Source organism: Halichoerus grypus, chromosome 15 (assembly GCF_964656455.1).
Source record: "Halichoerus grypus chromosome 15, mHalGry1.hap1.1, whole genome shotgun sequence".
NCBI classification, from domain to species: domain Eukaryota; kingdom Metazoa; phylum Chordata; class Mammalia; order Carnivora; family Phocidae; genus Halichoerus; species Halichoerus grypus.
In genome coordinates this window covers 51,731,163-51,749,101 of record NC_135726.1, presented here as the reverse complement: position 1 = coordinate 51,749,101, position 17,939 = coordinate 51,731,163, and the positions used below count along the sequence as shown (strand labels likewise).

The 17,939-nt window shown below is 56.8% G+C and overlaps 2 protein-coding genes across 3 annotated transcripts; both read left to right on the top strand.

Moving 5' to 3' along the window:
- The first annotated feature begins 1,948 nt into the window (after positions 1-1,948).
- Positions 1,949-9,432, top strand: MYPOP (Myb related transcription factor, partner of profilin). 2 transcript variants are annotated; one of them, XM_078063449.1, is made up of 3 exons: positions 1,950-2,025; positions 2,778-3,329; positions 8,128-9,432. In XM_078063449.1, the coding sequence occupies exons 2-3, from the start codon at positions 2,831-2,833 to the stop codon at positions 8,817-8,819; spliced, it is 1,191 nt and encodes a 396-aa protein (XP_077919575.1). In that variant the 5' UTR covers positions 1,950-2,025; positions 2,778-2,830; the 3' UTR covers positions 8,820-9,432. The 2 variants fall into 2 exon arrangements, with proteins under 2 accessions (XP_035947478.1, XP_077919575.1); XM_036091585.2 differs by having other exon boundaries at positions 1,949-3,329.
- Positions 9,433-12,666: 3,234 nt separating this feature from the next.
- On the top strand, positions 12,667-15,213 carry IRF2BP1 (interferon regulatory factor 2 binding protein 1). The gene has a single exon (XM_036091584.2). It carries the CDS (start codon positions 13,048-13,050, stop codon positions 14,800-14,802), a length of 1,755 nt encoding a protein of 584 aa, XP_035947477.1. The 5' UTR covers positions 12,667-13,047; the 3' UTR covers positions 14,803-15,213.
- Positions 15,214-17,939: the final 2,726 nt, after the last annotated feature.

The window sequence follows — 17,939 nt, the reverse complement described above, 5'->3', positions numbered from 1 at the left end:
TGCTCAACCTCCTTTGCTGATGCCAGCAGTCTATTCTGGAGTGCCCCAGCCTCAGGCCATGGACTTTTATCTATAGTTGCTCCCTCTCTAACCTCTCCTATTCCTAAGGATTTATATGTCATTTAATCACTGACAACTCCTAAAGTTATATCTCAAACCTGAACCTCTCCCCTGAAGTCCAGTCTCAAATATCCAACTGTCTATCTGACATTGGCACTTGGTGGAGTAAAGGGCATCTCAAGTTTGGGCAAACTTGAACTCTTGATCCTCTTGCAGCCCTGTCCTTCTTGCTTCTGGTAGCTCCAAGTTTCCTGCTGCTTAAGGACAAAGACATTGGAGTCATCCTTGTCTCCTTTCTTTCTTGCAGTTCCTGTACCCCATTATGCTTCACTTCACCTCCACAGCTACCACCCTGGCTGGAACCACCACCACCCCTCTCCTGAACCACCTCTCTCCTTAACTCACTGGGCACCCAGCTTCCACTCTCGCTTCCTAAACGCAGTTCCCCAGAGAAATCCTACTAAAACCGAAGTCGTCAGATCATGCCCTTCCTCTGCTCAGGGGCCTCCTGTGACTCCCACTCAGTATAAGGGCCGGCGTCCTGACAGGGATCCAGGAGATCTGTGCCATCTATCTCCCTGCCCTCCCCTCCCCATTGGCCTCCTCCGCAGTCCTGGAACACAGGAAGCACTTGCTCTCTCACCTCCTTCACGGGTCTACTGAAATGTCACCTTCTCAGGGAGGTCTCCCCTAGCCACCTTATTTTAAAATTATAGACATACAGACGAGCACCATGTTCCCCAACCCCATTTCCTACTTCCATTTTTTCCATAGTACTCAACACCTCCTCACTTATGTATCTTATTTTGCATATTGTCTGTTACTCCCAACTAAAATATGAGCTCCGTGAAGGTATAAATTTTTGTCTTTTGTATTCACTGCACTTGGAACCAAGTAGGTGCTTAATAACTATTTGTTGACTAAATGAATGAAGCACCGTTTGTTGAATGACCTTGAGGATTCCTGCAGGATGCAAAACAAATTTCTCAGCCTGACTTAACTCCATCATCCTTTCTTCCAGCTCACCCAACCCGTGTTCTAGATTCATTCCTGCCTCCGCGCATTTGCTTAAAGTCATACCTGCACCAGGATCACCCTCCCCACTCGCCAAACTCTCCCTCTAAATTCTCCCTCCCCGCGCTATGACGTCAGCGTGTGGACAGGGGGGGCCCCCCCAGGCATGGTTGGAAGGTTGACGGGTTGCCATGGTTACTGCACCCGCCTGAGGTGGAATATCCCCAGGGTGCCCCGCCCCAATGGGTAATAGTTGGTTGGCGGATCCAGAGCAGCCCCGCGCTGGGGCAGATCAGAGCGGGCGGCAATCGTGTTTTCGTACGCCCCCACCTCACCCACACAGTTGTCATGGAAACGGAGCGCTTCCCTCCAGCGCCGTCTCCCTCCCCTCTCTCCTAGAAAATGAGACCCAAGCAGAGTAAGAACGCTGGGTTAGGCGGGAAGACTGTCAGAAAGGCAAGGACGCCGCTCGTTCTCAGCGATCTCTCCATCATTTCTCCCACCTCCTCCAAGGATTGCTACGCCTGCGCAGGGACGGAGCCCCGGGTACCAAAGCTGGGGGGGGGGAGAGAGAGAGCGAGAGAGAGAGAGAGAGCGAGAGAGAGAGCGAGAGCGAGCCAGGGGCGCGCATGCGTGAACAGTTTTTTCCGCGTACGCTGCTGAGGCATCAAGAAGCTAGGGGACCTAACGCAGCGCTAATGTTGCGCCTGCGCAGCTAAGCCCCGCTCAAGGAGGCCCGTGGAAGGCAATTCTGCGCTTGCGCCGTGGGAGGGGCGTGAAACTCTAGCGGTAAGGGCGTTGGGGGCTGACTGGCGCTAGGTGCGCCTGCGCCATGGTTCTTGGGGCGGCCGGGGGCGGGGCCCAGAGGGGGAAGAGAGAGGAGGGGGGAGGGAAGAGGCCGCAGAAGCCCGAGCCTTGACCGACGGGCAGGCGGGGGCTGCGGCGGCGCCGGTGAGTGACCCGCGGCCCGACTCGGTCCCCACCCTCCACGACCCTCACTCTTCCTGGAGTCCCCCATCGCCTCCGTTGTCCCCTCTTACTCCCGGACCCCATTACCCCCAGAGCTCCTCTTAATTGCTGGCAATCCCCAGAGCCCCCACAATCCCCGCAGACCCTAATCCCTCGTATTTTATAGTCCCAGCTCCTCCACTGTCCTCGAAGCCCCCAACTCACCGTTATTCCCGGGCATCCCTTCTGAGGACCCCTTCTCATACCGTTCTTACAGACGTCTTATTGCCCCGGCACCCCCAGGGCGCTCCTCTGCTCCAGATCCCCCCTTCTTGCTGCATCTCTCCTTCAGCATCTCCTTACCCCCATCACCCCCATGCTTCTTCGACCCCCGAGACACCCCCATTCTCCCTCCATTTCGCATTCTCCTATGCCCCCGTTCTCCTCTAACTCCTGCAGACACCCCCTCTTCTTTCGCTTTTCCTCGTTTCCCTCCACCCCTCCGGACCCTCCCCCAATTGCCATCAACTCCTCGGCGTGGCACTTTGCGCTGCGCGAGGCACAAGAGGAGCGCTCAGCCGGTGTCAGCTATTATTAGGCACTCTGAATGTCCCGCGTGGCCCGTCGCCCCCAGCCACTCTCCGCTCCAGCCCGTGGCCCCGGGGACATAGGAGGCGGTGTCGGGGCGGCCGGGGTGGGGCGGGCGGCGCGCGGACGCCGAGCCCCCTCCAGCGCTGTGCGCCCTGTGCCCGCAGCGCCGGCGCCCCCCCATGCGCCAGGCGGCCGGACGGCGGCGTCGGGGGGCGCCATGGCCTCGGCGGCGGCGGGCGAAGCGGAAGAGACCACCCGGCTGCGCAAGCCGCGCTTCTCGTTCGAGGAGAACCAGATCTTGATCCGTGAGGTGCGCGCCCACTACCCGCAGCTCTACGGCGCGCAGAGCCGTCGGGTGAGCGTGGCAGAGCGGCGGCGTGTGTGGGACGGCATCGCCGCCAAGATCAACGGCATCACCAGCTGGAAGCGCACCGGCCAAGAGGTGCAGAAGCGCTGGAATGACTTCAAGCGCCGCACCAAGGAGAAGCTGGCCCGCGTGCCGCACTCCACGCAGGGCGCCGGGCCTGCCGCCGAGGACGCCTTCACCGCGGAGGAGGAGACCATCTTTGCCATCCTGGGGCCGGGCGTGGCGGGGCCAGGAGCTGGTGCAGGGGCCGAGCCTCCCTCCGGCGCGGCTTCCTCACAGCCGCCGGCCCCGAGTGCCGGCACCCAACGCTACGTGTTGTCCGAGGACCGCAGGGAGGACCGACGGGCAGGTGAGTTCCTTCGGCATCACCTTAGCCAGAGCAGACCGTCACCAAGTCAGCGGTGTGCTCGGCACCGTTCCGAGCCCTTTCCGTGGCTCATCACATCCTCACTTACAACCCGGTGAGGTGGGTGCTGTAATTATGCCCATTTTAAATCGGGGGAAACTGAGGCTCAGAAAGGTGAAATGACTTGCCCAAAGTCCCACAGCTCATGACTGCCGGAGTCATGAACGGAACCCAGACCTAGGAGGCCTGGCTCCGGAGTCCACACCTGGGATAATCAGCACACACGGGATTTCATTAAACGCAATGTAAGGTAGTGATGATGGTGGCAGAGTGTGTGGGCTCCCGTCACAAGTCTGCCACTCAGCGGTGTCATTCTGGGTAAGTTACTGCGGGTCAGTTTCCGCCTCTGTAAAATGGGGATGAAAAACACAGTCCCCACCTCAAAAGCTTGCTGCGAAGACTAAATGAATTAATATGTGTGAATTGCTTAGTACAGCATCTCCTGAACGCTGTTAGCTCTTGATAGGATTACCAACGCCGGGAGGTATGAACTGTTCTACCGTTTCATAAGTCAGAGACTCGGAGAGGTTTGGTAACTTTCCCAAGGTCATGCCATGAGTAGGGCAAGTGTGGAGAGCAGAGTACAAAGACTTAGCCTTGACTCTGGATTATTCTTTCTTCTACAGCTATTTCCTGAGCAGCTGCCCTGTGCTGGGCAGTGTTGGGGACACAGTGGTGACTGAGACATCCCCAGCCTTGCCCTCTTGGGGCTGAGCTGTGGGAGTGCGGAGGGGGCACCTGACCCAGGCTGGGAGGTCAAGGAAGGCTTCCTGGAGGAGGAAACATCAGAGACACAGAGTGAGGAGCTGAGGAAGTGTTCCTGGTAGAAGGAACAGCATGTACAGTGACTTTGATACAAGAAGGTTTAGCCAGGTTAGGAACTGAGAAGTTTTCAAGTTAGGAGAAGGGGAAAGTAAAAAGATTGAAGAAAGGAAATGTTTTGAGATGAAGTCAGGGAGGTCAGCAAAGGCCAGACCATGCAGTGCCTTTTAGGCTGAGATGAGGAATTTTATCTGAAGTGCTATAAGGAGTCACTGAAGGGTTTTGAGGAAGGGAAGGACGTGGAAGTGATCAAACAAGTTCAGGACCATGTGATTCAGAGAGGTTTATTCACTTACCCAAGGTCACACAGCAAGTAAGTAGTAGAATTGGGACTTAATTACAGGTTGTGTTCAACTCACAGTGCATGCACTTAACCACTGGGCTAGATTGCCTGGCAATAACAGCAACAGTTAATATTGACTGAGAGTTAATGGGTATGCCAGAATTAGATCACACACAGTGTGTTAAGTGAAGGTCATTACTTTGGACTTTATCTTCAGGGCACTGGGGAGGCCTGAAAGCATCTTCGGCAGGAGAGAGAGACACACAATCGCTTGGGACCCTTGTTCTCAATATGCATCTCAAACCTCATTGTTTCTCTCCGTGAAATGGCCACGTTGAACCAGAGTGGAGATGGCAAACTTATTTTTTCAAGAGTTGTACAACTATTTTATTCATTCATTCATTCAACAAATATTTATTGAGCACCTCTTCCAAGGCAGGCACAGTGGTAGATGCTGGAAATACTATGGAGAAAAAGACAATGGAGCTGGCATTCCAGTTATTGGAGACAGACCACAAACAAGGAGCCCTAAAACAGATCATATACCAGGAGGTGGTAAGAACTAAGAAGAAAAATAGAGCACGTTAGGAGCATAGTGAGTGATGGAAGGGGGCCGCTTATAGGTAGGGTAGTCAGGGAGGTCATCTCTGAGAAGGTGGAATCCGAGCAAAGACCTGAATAGACAAAGTGAACCAAGTGGATATCTGGGAGAATAGCACTTCACAGCTAGAGGAAGCCACACATGCAAAGGCCCTGGGGCAGGAATGTGTTTAAAGCATCCTTGATTGGAACCTCACATGGAGATTCCCCACTGTGTAAACTCATAAAAGAGGAACTGTTCTGATTGTAGGACTGGAACAGGGTTTGGGGCAGCCTGAGGCGTCTCTGTTGACACTAGAGGGAGACCTAAGGATAATTTCTCTCTGACCTAATATTTGAAAAAAAACAAAAACATACACACACACAACAGTAATGGCATTGACGATTTACTGTGTGCCAGGCATTGGCCTTAACCCTGTGCCTAGGGTGATTCATATGATCCCTGTGATGGCCCTCAGGGAGATCTTCTGTTATTGGGTCACTTGGTTCTTTGCTCACACACACACCTATTTACGGGTGGGGAAACTGAGGCCCAAAGGTTGCAGATAAATGATTTTAAGTCATGTCGTGGCCCTTCCATGACCCCGGTGGGCATGACGGCTGGACCACTTTCTGTTGTTCAGTAGGCTAGAAGAGCGGTATTTCAGAGTGGCGGGAGCAGTCCCCACACCCCTTACAAGGGAAGGGAGACTCACCACCCTTGGGCCCAGAGCCCTGTCCAAGGACTGGTTAAAAGCATGGGTTCTGGAGACTGCCTGGGGTTCAAATCCCTCCTCTCCCATTCACCAGCACTGTGACATCTCTCTGGGCCTCAGATCTCCTCATCTGTAAAATGGGTGAATAATGACAGCACCTACCCCCAGAGAATGGCTGAGAGGACGCATTGAAAGAACATAGCAGGAAAGTTTAGCTGCTTCGCCCCAGGGTCAGGCCAGGAAAGAGTCGAAGAAGTGTTAGCTCTGGTTATCACCTCTCTTGCCGCCTCCCCCGCCTTCCCCTGCCTGGCTGGCCCAGGGAGGCTGGCCCCCCAGCATTTACGGCTGGAGGTAGCTGGCTGTTGCTGTGACAGGAGAGCAGGGAGATCAGATTTGGCCTCAGAGTAGGAGGCAGGCTTCCCCGAGGAAGGAGTCTCTGAGCTGGCCAAGGGGCCGTGCAAGGGGGAATACTCCTGGTGGAGGGAACTGCATGTACGCTGGCCCTGAGCCAAGGAAGAGGGACAGAAAGGGGTAAGAGCTGAGGCCTTGCAGCCTTCGGGAGGGGCTGGCCTGTGTTCCCCTGTGGGTGCTGGGGAGCCATGGGAGGGTTGTGGCAAGGACCTGGGGCCCGGGGCCCAGATCAGGGCTGACCCCCTGGAAGCCACAGTTCTTTTTTCATTAAAGAAAAAATTTTGTGCTGGACATTGTTCTAGGCGCTGGGTAAACAGCGGTGAACAAAACAAAGCCCTGCCTGATGGAGCTGACATCAGGAGGAGGAGACAGACAACAAACACAGAGCGACCCCATGCCAGGTGGAGATAAGTGATATAAAAGAAATCAGGTAGGGTTAGGAGAGAGAAAAGGACAGAGACGGGAGCTACTGTAGATAGCAGGTCACGGAAGGTCTTCCCATGGAGGCCACATTTGAGCAGAGGAGCTGAGGGAGAGAGCCAGGCAGGTGTCTGGGGAAAGAGCTTTCCAGGCCGAGGAACAGCAAGTGCAAAGGCCCTGTGGCAGGGGCAGACCTGTTGTGTTTGTGGACCAACAAGAAGGCCAATGTGGCTGGAGCCTCCTGAATGAGAGAGATACAAAGGGGAGGGGGTGCAGATGAGGCCAGGGAGGCAGTGGAACAAAGTACGCAGAGCCTTGGGGGCCCCAAGGGCTTTGCTTTTACTCTGAGAGCGGAGAGCCCCAGGCAGCTTTTGAGCAGAAAAAGACCACATCTGACTTGTGTTTTTTACACACCTTGATTGAGCTACAATTCCCATACCGTACAGCCACCCGTTAAAGAGGGACAATGCAGGAGCTATTAGTATATTCATGGAGTTGTACAACCATCCCTACCATCAATTTTAGAACATTCTCATCGCTCAGAAAAGAAACCCCCCTGCACCTCTTAGCCGTCACCCCCAGCTCTGCCCAGCCCCAGGCGACCGCTCATCTACTCTCTGTCTCCTCTAGATTTGCCTATTTTGGACAGTCATATAAGTGGATCAGAGGCTAGGTGGTCCTCTGCGGGGGGCAGAATTGACATGTTATTTTGGAGGGACCGCCACAGTCCAAGTGGGAGATGCCGGTGGTTGGACTAGGAGGGGCTATGGAGGTGGACAGAACAAACAGGTTGGATGTTGAAAATAGTTGGAAAGGCAGAGCCAGTGACGTTTGCACACGGACAGTGTCTTGGGGGAGAAAAGGAGTGAAAGTTTTTGGCCTGCATGGCGAGAATCACCCAAGACTGGGATGGCTGAGGGAGGGGCGGAAGGGGGTGGGAGAGGACCAGGAGCTCAGCTCTGGGCCAGAGTGTGAGCCATTGCTAGATGATGGAGGGGGTATGCCAACAACACAACTGGAGGAGAGGTTTCGGGCTGGGCCCGGAAACCTGGGAGTCTGTTTGCACACTCTGTTCAAGTTCACGAGCATGAATGAAATCTCAGGTGAAAGGGGCCGGGGAAGCGCAGCAGGCTTGGGGTTGAGCGGGGTACAGACCACAGCTGAGACAGAACTCCTACCACCTGATAGGACAGAGCCCAGCAATGCAGCCTGAGAGGTGTGTGGTGGGGGCGGAGTGTCCAGAGAGTTCAGAGCCTTCTAGAATGTTGGTCCTGCCTGGCTCAGCAGGGGACCTCCAGGACCCCGTTTCCACTAAGGCCCCCATCGGCCCTCAGGTGGTTGGTTGTTAAATAAATATATTGACTCTCCCTGCTGTGTTCTCCTCCAGGGCATGATCTGATTCGGGTTTTGAAAAGATGGCTCTGGGGCCAGGGTCGGTGGGAAGCGGAAAGGGGAAATCAAGACAGCACTGGGGGTCGCTGTCACCTCACCTACATCTCTCTCTCCACAGATACACCAGCCCACAGCAAGGGGGGCTCCAGCAGCCCCGAGCAGTGGGCCCGGCCCTCCTGCAGTCCCCAGGAAGGGGGCTGCCCGCCACCCAAGGAGCGTGAGTCCCCGCCCCCTCCAGCCCTGCAGACGGTCCAGCTGCCCCGCCTGGCCTTGTCTCCACCGCCCCCAGCCCCTCCGCCGCAGCCACCACCCCAGCCACCTCAGCAGGTGCATGTGGCACCCTCGTCCCCCAGCCCACCACCTCCTCCGCTGCCACCACCCACGCCCTCGGCCTCAGACCCCTCCCTGGACTTCCTGCGGGCTCAGCAGGAGACTGCCAACGCCATCCGGGAGCTGGCTGGCACCCTGCAGCAGGGACTGGCCAAACTGAGTGAGGCCCTCAGCGCCCTACTGCCCCTTCTGCCTGGAACGGCCGTCGACAGGCTGCCCCCGCCCCCACCCCCGCCCCCCAGGCCCCTCCTGCCCCCACCTACCCCCAAAGCCGAGGTCACCCCAGAGCCGGTGTCCGTGGTAGCTGCTGTGGTGGACAGAGCGGTGGTCGCAGCCAGGGGGGTGATCATCGCCCCTAGGAGCGAGGAGGGGACCCCCCGGCCACCCCCAGCCCCGCTTCCTCCCCACGACTCACCCCCACACAAGAGGAGGAAAGGCTTCCCTACGCGGAAGAGGCGGGGGCGATGGAAATCTCCGTGAAATCTACTCTTGGGTTTGAGCTTGTCTCCGCTCCTTCTGCCTGCACCTCCTTCCCCCAGCTTAGCCCAGTGGAGGAGGGCGATGCACCTTCCCCATCTCAGCTGCCCCCTGGCTCCCGTGCTGCAGGGGCACCAGCACCCCACTCCCTACACTAGTTAGTGCCTGATTCTCAGGGGACCTCGTTGGTGGGTGCCCCGGTCGTCTCTCCAGTACAGCGCTGTCTGCCTGGCTGCTTCCCTGAACCCTAACTTCTAAGCCATCGATTTTACGGTATTTATTATCGCCTTTTGTGGGTTGCGGAGGGAACCTCTCGGGTCTGCACATACCCCCTTCCCTAACAACTCCTGGTCTTGACTTGAAGAGAATTGACCCGCAGGGGCCTCCTGGCTTCCCCGATCCAGACTTTGGAGGGGGTGGGAGGCTCGAGACAAATGAGAATATGGATGACAAAGGCTAGAGCAGTGTGTACCCTAGGGAGAGGGGGGTGGAGTTCTCACTGGGGAGGTACAGGTCGGGTCCTCTGCCTCCCGTTGCTGTCTCTGACCTCCAGAGCTCAACCCCCTCGTTTCTCCCCAGTGGTGACAAGATACGAATAAACTTATTTTTAATACGATTACTTTGGGCTCTGAGACAGGCCTGGGGTTTCAGCACTTACACCTGCCCCCACCCCTCCATGGACAGGTGGCGTTCTCTTGAAGTTGGAGGCTGGCCGTTTTCCAGCCCCCCCCCCTTTTTTCCTTTCTTTCCTTAAAGTCATCAAGTCCTGTGTTCAAATCTTCTTCCTACTTACCCATCCTTCAGATACCAGCCTGTCATCTCCTCCAGGAGAACTTTCTGGATTTCCTCCTCCAGGCTAGGATGGGCCGGATTAGATTTTTTTCTAGTGTCCTGTGGTCCCTCAAAGAACACATGCCTTTATCTGTTTAAAGCTGGTTCACCCCCCCACCTACCCACCCCCCCCACCCCCGTTTCATGAAGGCAAGAGCTGGTTCTCTTTTTTACTCCTAAACCTGCTGCAAAGCATAGTAGCAAAGTAGCTAATAACCACCACCCTGGATTCAGTCAGGCCTGGTGCTGCCCCGGCCAGCTGTGTGGGCCTTCCTTTTCCTCATCTGTAAAATGGGCATAAAAAATGTAGGAGTCCACAGCTCCATGTCTGTTTTCATCCTTCAGGTCTCAGCTCAAATATCACCTCCTCAGAAAAGTCTTTCCTGGCACTCCCTCTCCCCCAGCAGTTGGGAAAAAATGTAGTTAAATAATCATTTGAGTAAATTTAAATTGAATGTCTGCTTCCATCACCAGGATGAGCCATGTCAGGGGAAGGCCTGAGCCTAGCTCAGTCAATGCTGTGTCCTCAGCATCACCCAACACACAGAAGGGTTGCATCTTTGAGTTAATGAGCAGCTTAAAAAGTTTCCATGTATGGTGCTCCTTTTCTGGGCCAGGCACCATGCTAAACATTTATATGCATGTTTTCATTTTAACCTGAGGCTGCCCTATGAAAAGCAGACTCTATGGGGGGTCTCTGTTTTTTCCTGAGTTTAGAAACTTGCCCTAGACTTGTCAGGGGCCAATCCCAACTCAGCCCACCTGAAGCTGGACTCCAGCCAGAACTCTTGACCCCCACTAGTGTTTACTGAAGAATGGCTTAAAGGCAATTTTAGGGGATACATGGATGGCCGCTTTTTTTTTTTTTTAAGATTTTATGTATTTATTTGAGAGAGCACGAGCGGGGTGAGGGGCAGATGGAGAAGCAGACGCCCCGCTGGGCGGGGAGCCCGATGTGGGGCTCCATCCCAGAACCCCAAGATCATGACCTGAGCCGAAGGCAGATGCTTAACTGACTGAGCCACCCAGGCATCCCTATGGATGACCTTTCTAATGGTTCTTACCTCGTGTTGAACTTGATTAAAATGTAGCTAGTACCAAAAAAATGTAGCCAGTACATAAAAAACCTGCACTTCTGCACATAATACAGACATACCTCGTTTTATTGTGCTTTGCTTTGTTGCGCTTCACAGATACTGCATTTTATTTTATTTTTTTACAAGTTGAAGGTTTGTGGCAACCCTGGGTCAAGCAAGTCTGTCGATGTCATTTTTCCAACAGTTGCTCACTTCATGTATCTGTGTCACATTTTGGTAATTCGTGCAATATTTCCAACTTTTGCATTATTATTACATTTGTTATGGTGCTCTGTGATCACTGACCTCTGAGAGCTCAGATGATGGTTAACATTTTTTTAGCAATAAAATATTTTTAAAGTAAGGTATATACATTGTTTCTTTGGACATGCTGCTAGTGCACACTTAATAAACTGTAGCATAGTGTAAACTTTTAGATGCATTGGAAAAACCAAAAAGTTCATTTGACTCGCTGTATTGCCATATTTGCTTTATTGCTAGGTTTGCTGTATTGTGGTAGTCTGGAAGGAGCCTGCAATATTTCCGAGGTATGTCTGTATTGCTTAGGATGAGGCAAAAGTAGATAGTCTGCCCCGCCCCGCCCCCCCCCAGGGGAGTCAATTTCCAGAAAATAATACAGGTGTTCAGTGAAATTGTGAAGCTGACACTGATGTTTGGATAACAAAATCAGACCTGCTAGAATTGCAGCAGGATGTGGGAGAGGAAGCAGACAGTCCGATTAGTTTGAAAGTCACTAATGAATGCAAGTCTGACAAGTCATTCAGATATTTTTGAGCGCTTATCACGGACCCAGGCTTAGAGTAAGAGGGTGATGGGGCTTAGAACCTGGAGACTTGTCTCTCCTCCCCATCCCTACTCTTCCAGCCTGACTCGCACTGTTCCGATGCTGGGAAGAAATCCCTCTCCGGGGGCGGGGTGGGGTGGGGGTGTCCCCAAAGCCTGGTTGGTCCGATCAGGTAGTAAGCACTCAAGGTTGGAGAAAAACTACCCCCCCCCACAACTCTTGCTGGCCATCTCTGGCCTCCTCCTCTTCCCCCAAATTAGCGAGCAGTAGAGGGTGAGGATTCCCTCAAAGCAGTGCTCCCCAAAAAAGTAAAGCCCCCAGATATTGAGCGGGGGGTGAAAGACAGCGGGAATCGGGAAGGCCTCCCCCAACCTCCCAGACAGCGGAAGTGCGTCAATTTGTCCTCCCGGCAGAGCATTTTGGGAATTGTAGTGAAGTGGAAATGGGGAGCGTGGGGGGGGTGGGTGGGGGGGGGGCAGAAACACAGTGTAACCCTTTGTAGACCAGAGCGCGCCGGCAGAGCTGGAACAGAGTTCGAGGGCGTTCGAGCACTCTCTTTACTAGATGAGGCAACTGGCAGAGACCTTCGTTCTTGCCCTTTCTCCGGCTGTTTCCGGCCCCATTCAGAGAATGATATACAAGATTAGAGGCAAATGAGGTGCCAAGCCGAAACCTCTCCCCCCAGTTGACAGCTTCCCGTCCCCCTACCCCGAAACCATCCAATCAGAGCCCCTCCGCCCTGCCCCAGGAGCTGCTGCCTCCCTAACTAGGCTTTGGCCCACCTTTGATGGGCGGGGAATTGAGCCTCAGAAAGGGCAAGACTTTCGCCTAAAGCTGCACAGCAGGTCGGAACAGAAACTAGACGCCCGAAGCCTGTCCACTTCCTACGATTTCTGAATCCGTGATAGCTCTGACCATTCCTATCTCATCCCCGCCCCCAAGCCCTGTGCCCGAGCTCCTCCGAGCGCGTGGAACTCTCTGCCCGGCCGAGATGAGTAGTGTTTGCGCGTCGGAGAGGCTGCAAGCCCGCCCCTCCGCCGCCAGCCGTCCCCTTTAAGAATCGGCCCCGGCGGGACTACGTTTCCCAGAAGGCTTTGCCGGCGCGTTATGTAACTTTCCCTGCGAAGCGGCCTCTGGGGCAGAAGGAGGTGGAGGCGGCGGCGGCCGTTGCAGTGGCGGCGACGGCGGCGGCGGCGGGAGCGGCGGGAGCCCGAGGCGGCGGCGGCGGCGGGAGCGGCCCATCCCGGGGCCCGAGCTGTGCGCCTCGGCCCGGAGCCCGGATCGGGCGGGGGCGCCGACGTGCCTCTAACAGGCTTTTCAAGGAGGCGGGAGTGAGGAAAAAGGCTTAGGGCCCAGGGGGCGGGGAAGGGGGGCCGGGCCTGGATCGGCGGGGAGGCCGCGCCGGAGGCCTGACTGTGGGCTCGCGCCGTCCCGGGGACACGAATCGAACGCCGGCGGCGCGGATCGGACGGCGGCGGCGGGTGGAACGCCGGGGCGCAGCGGCGCGCGCGCGGGGGTCATGGCGTCGGTGCAGGCGTCCCGCCGCCAGTGGTGTTACCTCTGCGACCTGCCCAAGATGCCGTGGGCCATGGTGTGGGACTTCAGCGAGGCGGTGTGCCGCGGCTGCGTGAACTTCGAGGGTGCGGATCGCATCGAGCTGCTCATCGACGCGGCCCGCCAACTCAAGCGCAGCCACGTGCTCCCCGAGGGCCGCTCTCCCGGGCCCCCCGCCCTCAAGCACCCGACCACTAAGGACCTGGCTGCGGCCGCTGCACAGGGGCCTCAGTTACCGCCTCCGCAGGCCCAGCCCCAGCCGTCAGGAACAGGCGGTGGCATCTCTGGCCAGGACCGCTATGACAGGGCCACATCGTCGGGCCGCCTCCCCCTGCCCTCGCCCGCCCTGGAGTACACCCTGGGGTCCCGCCTGGCTAATGGGCTGGGCCGCGAGGAGGCCGTGGCGGAGGGGGCGCGGAGGGCCCTGCTTGGCTCCATGCCCAGCTTGGTGCCCCCCGGGCTGCTGGCAGCTGCGGTGTCTGGCCTGGGAAGCCGAGGCCTGACGCTGGCACCCGGCTTGAGTCCTGCCCGTCCGGCGTTTGGCTCCGATTTCGAGAAAGAGAAGCAGCAGAGGAATGCGGACTGTCTGGCAGAACTGAACGAGGCCATGCGTGGCCGGGCGGAGGAGTGGCACGGGCGCCCCAAAGCTGTGCGGGAGCAGCTCCTGGCGCTGTCTGCCTGCGCCCCCTTCAATGTCCGCTTCAAGAAGGATCACGGGCTGGTGGGGCGGGTGTTCGCTTTTGATGCTACTGCCCGCCCGCCGGGCTACGAGTTCGAGCTGAAGCTTTTTACCGAATACCCCTGTGGTTCTGGCAACGTGTACGCAGGAGTTCTGGCCGTGGCTCGCCAGATGTTTCATGATGCTCTGCGGGAGCCGGGCAAGGCTCTGGCCTCCTCGGGCTTCAAGTACCTCGAGTATGAGCGGAGGCACGGCTCCGGGGAATGGCGCCAGCTGGGGGAGCTGCTAACCGACGGTGTCCGCAGCTTCCGAGAGCCAGCTCCGGCTGAGGCCCTGCCCCAGCAGTACCCAGAGCCAGCCCCTGCAGCTCTCTGTGGCCCACCCCCGCGAGCCCCATCCCGGAACCTGGCGCCCACGCCACGCCGTCGCAAGGCGTCCCCTGAGCCCGAGGGTGAGGCGGCCGGGAAGATGACCACCGAGGAACAGCAGCAGCGGCACTGGGTAGCACCCGGTGGCCCGTACTCCGCGGACACCCCTGGTGTGCCCTCACCCATCGCCGCCCTGAAGAATGTGGCCGAGGCCCTGGGCCACTCCCCCAAGGACCCTGGCGGGGGTGGGGGCCCCGTGCGCGCTGGGGGTGCCAGCCCCGCCGCCTCCTCCGCAGCCCAGCCTCCTGCCCAGCATCGTCTAGTGGCCCGCAACGGTGAGGCAGAAGTCAGCCCCACAGCAGGGGCAGAAGCTGCTAGCGGGGGTGGTAGCGGCACCGGGGCGACCCCTGGGGCACCCCTGTGCTGTACCCTGTGCCGGGAGCGGCTGGAAGACACCCACTTCGTCCAGTGCCCCTCAGTGCCCGGACACAAGTTCTGCTTTCCCTGCTCACGGGAATTCATCAAGGCACAGGGCCCTGCTGGGGAGGTGTACTGCCCCAGTGGAGACAAGTGCCCCCTGGTGGGCTCCTCTGTCCCCTGGGCCTTCATGCAGGGCGAGATCGCCACTATCCTTGCTGGAGACATCAAGGTTAAGAAAGAACGGGACCCCTAGGCCGCCACTGCCACCGGTCTACTGCCTCCCACCCCCTTGCTACCCACCGCTGCTGCGGATAAATTATTCTCTCCCCCACCCAGCCCAGTGCTACCCCCACCTGTGTACATACCCCCTTCCTCATCCCAGATGGGTCCCCTGGGGTAGATGCGTCGAGGGTGGGGGGAGAAAGCTTGTGGCTTCTGTTCGAGGGGGTGTCTGGGGTCCCTTGGCCCCTCCGGTTTCCCTCTCCCCTCTTTGGCTTGGCTTTGCTGCTGCTTGTAGTTGGGGGAGAGGTGCCCCCCTCCTCCTTGAGAAGGGGCCTCCTGAAATCTCGCTCTTTATAAACAAAGCAAAAGCATTTTATTGCCCCCCCCCCTCCCGCCCCCTTTTCTCCTTCAATAAACCGAAAGATGGGTTTTTTTTTTTTTTCCTTCTTGGTCCCTCAGTTGTGTGAGAAGCTGCGCCCCCTCTGGCACCGAACCGACCCTGCAGGGGAAGGACGTTGCGTTGTAGCCTCCAGGTGGCGCCCTTCACTCAGGCGGCCCCGTTGGCTGGTTTAGACATGCCGGCCATTCCTCAAGCGTTTAGCCGTCTGCCCGTTTTCCAGATGATAGAACTGAGGCTCAGCATGTGAGGCTCCTTGCATGGGAACCAGGGCCAAGCTTGGGAATGAGGTTTCCCTTCTGGTCCAGCCCCTGTATCTACCCAGGATGTGGGGGACTCCGCGCCCTCGAGGGGAGGGGAAGGAGGCATCAGGAGGCTTCCTAGAAGGGATGGGCAGTGAGTTCTTGCTCAGGAGGCAGAGCATTAAGGCTACGTTGCTTAGAGGGACTGCCCTACCAGAGAGGAAGTTTACCTCCATGGGGTACACTAACAGGATCCCTGGAAACAAAGTGCTTCCCACCTCTGGTGGTGCCCTGAACTGCGCTCCTCGCGCCCATCTTGGGAGACCAGTCTCAACGGTGGCCATCCTAGGACACCGGGACTGGCAGGGTAAAAGGCACAGCCCCCGCGGGCTGCCTCTGATGTGCGCGGCCTTGTCCCGCACCTGTCCCGATGGGCTGATCATTAACCAGGACTTCCTGCTGTCTGGCGTCAAGGGGCGGGACCTGAACAGGCTGCGGCAAAGCAGGGGTTAAGGGGAGGGGGCTGCCCTAATAGCCCAGCCCCCACCCCGGAGCCTCCCTCTGCGGCCCTAAAGTGGAGGTTGCGGGAAGGGGGAATGCGGGGGGGAAGGGGGAATGCGGGGCGCCGAGGCCAACGGATGGATGGAAAAATGGGGAATGTTAGTATGTCCTGTCACTGCGGCACTGTCACACAGTCCTGAGACCCCAGATTGCCCCAGATCTCAGAAACACAGGTGTTCCAGCTCCTAAATCTGGAAGACCCTAAAGTCTTGACCCATCCTCTTAGTTATCCACTTAGCGTGCCACGCGTATCTTGCAGACCCAGGTGTCCCAAATCCCAAATATTAGGGACCCTGGGACTTTGTCCTCAACATTTGGAGGACCGTCGACTCTTAAACCCCCCAGTTCTTGGGCTGGGGTGGAGGGGTCCCATCCCCTCCCCCAGATATCAGGTCTCAGGTGTTCTGTTACCCCTGGTACTGCCAGCCTGGGCCCTGGGCAGGGCTGGGAAAACCACCCCTGATTAAATACACCAGGCGATAAGCCTGGGGCAAGGGAGACGCTGGACGGAGCTCCAGGCCTGGCCACCCATCCCTGGCAATCTTGTGGCCTCCCCTGTCCCAGCTCTGCAGCCCCAGGCATGGGGTAGTCCCCCCTTCCCCCTCCTCCATCCCCAGGGCGAGAGGTCGCCAGACACCAGGATCCCCCGGTGAGGGCTGAAGAGCTGCGGAGGACACCTGGTCCTTTAAGAACAGCTGGTATGGGGGGTGGGCAGGGGAGTCACCCCCAGCCTGGCTGGTGTGTATTCTAGATAGAGGTTGAGTTAACCATTAACAGAATAGACGGCCTGACCTGTGTGGGTGTGAGGGGCTGGATCAGTCCCCCTTCCCCCCGTGCCAGGGTGGGGCCAGAGTGGAGGGGTTCTGGATTTATTGGGGGATCAGTGAGTAGGTGAAGAGGCTTCCAGAAAGGAGAAACGGACAGGGAGACCCAGGGAAAGGTGGGAGACAACAGAGGTAGAGAGGGAGCTATAAAGAGAGACCAGCTCACTGGAAGAAGACAGAGACCCAGAGAGGGACAAGAGAGCTCAGGAGACCCTCTGAGATGGGGGAAATGGGGGAGACACAGAGAGACAGACGTTCAGGAAAGAGAGCTAAGTAGAGAAATACCCAGATGGGTTCAGAGAGACTGAGATACACAGATGAGAGGCCAAGAATAGGGACCTGGAAGGAGAGCGAGAGAGGAGAGATGGAGATTCAGAAAGAGAGGAATTGAGAGCGGGAGAAAGAAGGAGAGGCTATGAAATCAGGGACAGGTACAGGTTTGAACTAGAGAGTTAAGACATCTTCAAACTCAAGTTCTATGAGACAAAGGGAGAGAATGGAGGCCCGTGAAGAAGGGCAAGGCTGGGTCTGTCTTGATCACTTGGTCCCCACAACAAGGCCTGGCTCACTCCCACTCGTCCTCCAGGTCTCAGCTCAGCTGACACCTCCTCCAGGAAGCCCTCCTTGACCCCCAGGCTGCGTCAAGTGCCATTCCCAGGCTCTCACAGCCCCTGCACTCCCCTATCCCAGCCCTGCACATTCTGGATCATCATTGGGGAATGGACTGTCAGCCCCATGAGGGCAGGGCCAGGGCTGTCTCAGTCACTACTATGAACCCAGCATTACCTAGCACAGAGTTAGTTTAAAGGGTAGATAGATTAATGTGCTCCTTTCCTTTAAGAAATATTTATTCAGCATCCTCTGTGCGGCAAGCACTGTGGTAGGTGCTATGGATACAATATGCAGAATGCAGCCCCTCCTCTCGTGGAGCTGACATTCGGGTAGGAGATACAGACAGATCCATAAAATGTGACAGCCATGGAGCGGTAAGTCCTAAGAAGAAAAAGTAAATCAGAGGAAGGGAATAGAGACTGATGGAGGTTGCTGCTGTAAAGGAGGCAGAGAAGGGCTCGCTGAGGAGCGGACAGGAAACTAAAAGAAACGAGGGAGCAAGCCAGGGGAAACTTGGGGGAGTAGCACATGC

Coding starts and splice junctions, on each gene's coding strand:
- MYPOP (XM_036091585.2), top strand. CDS start 2,630: ATGTCCCGCGTGGCCCGTCGCCCCCAGCCACTCTCCGCTCCAGCCCGT. Junction 3,330..8,127: donor CAGGGAGGACCGACGGGCAG/GTGAGTTCCTTC, acceptor CTCTCTCCACAG/ATACACCAGCCCACAGCAAG.
- IRF2BP1 (XM_036091584.2), top strand. CDS start 13,048: ATGGCGTCGGTGCAGGCGTCCCGCCGCCAGTGGTGTTACCTCTGCGAC.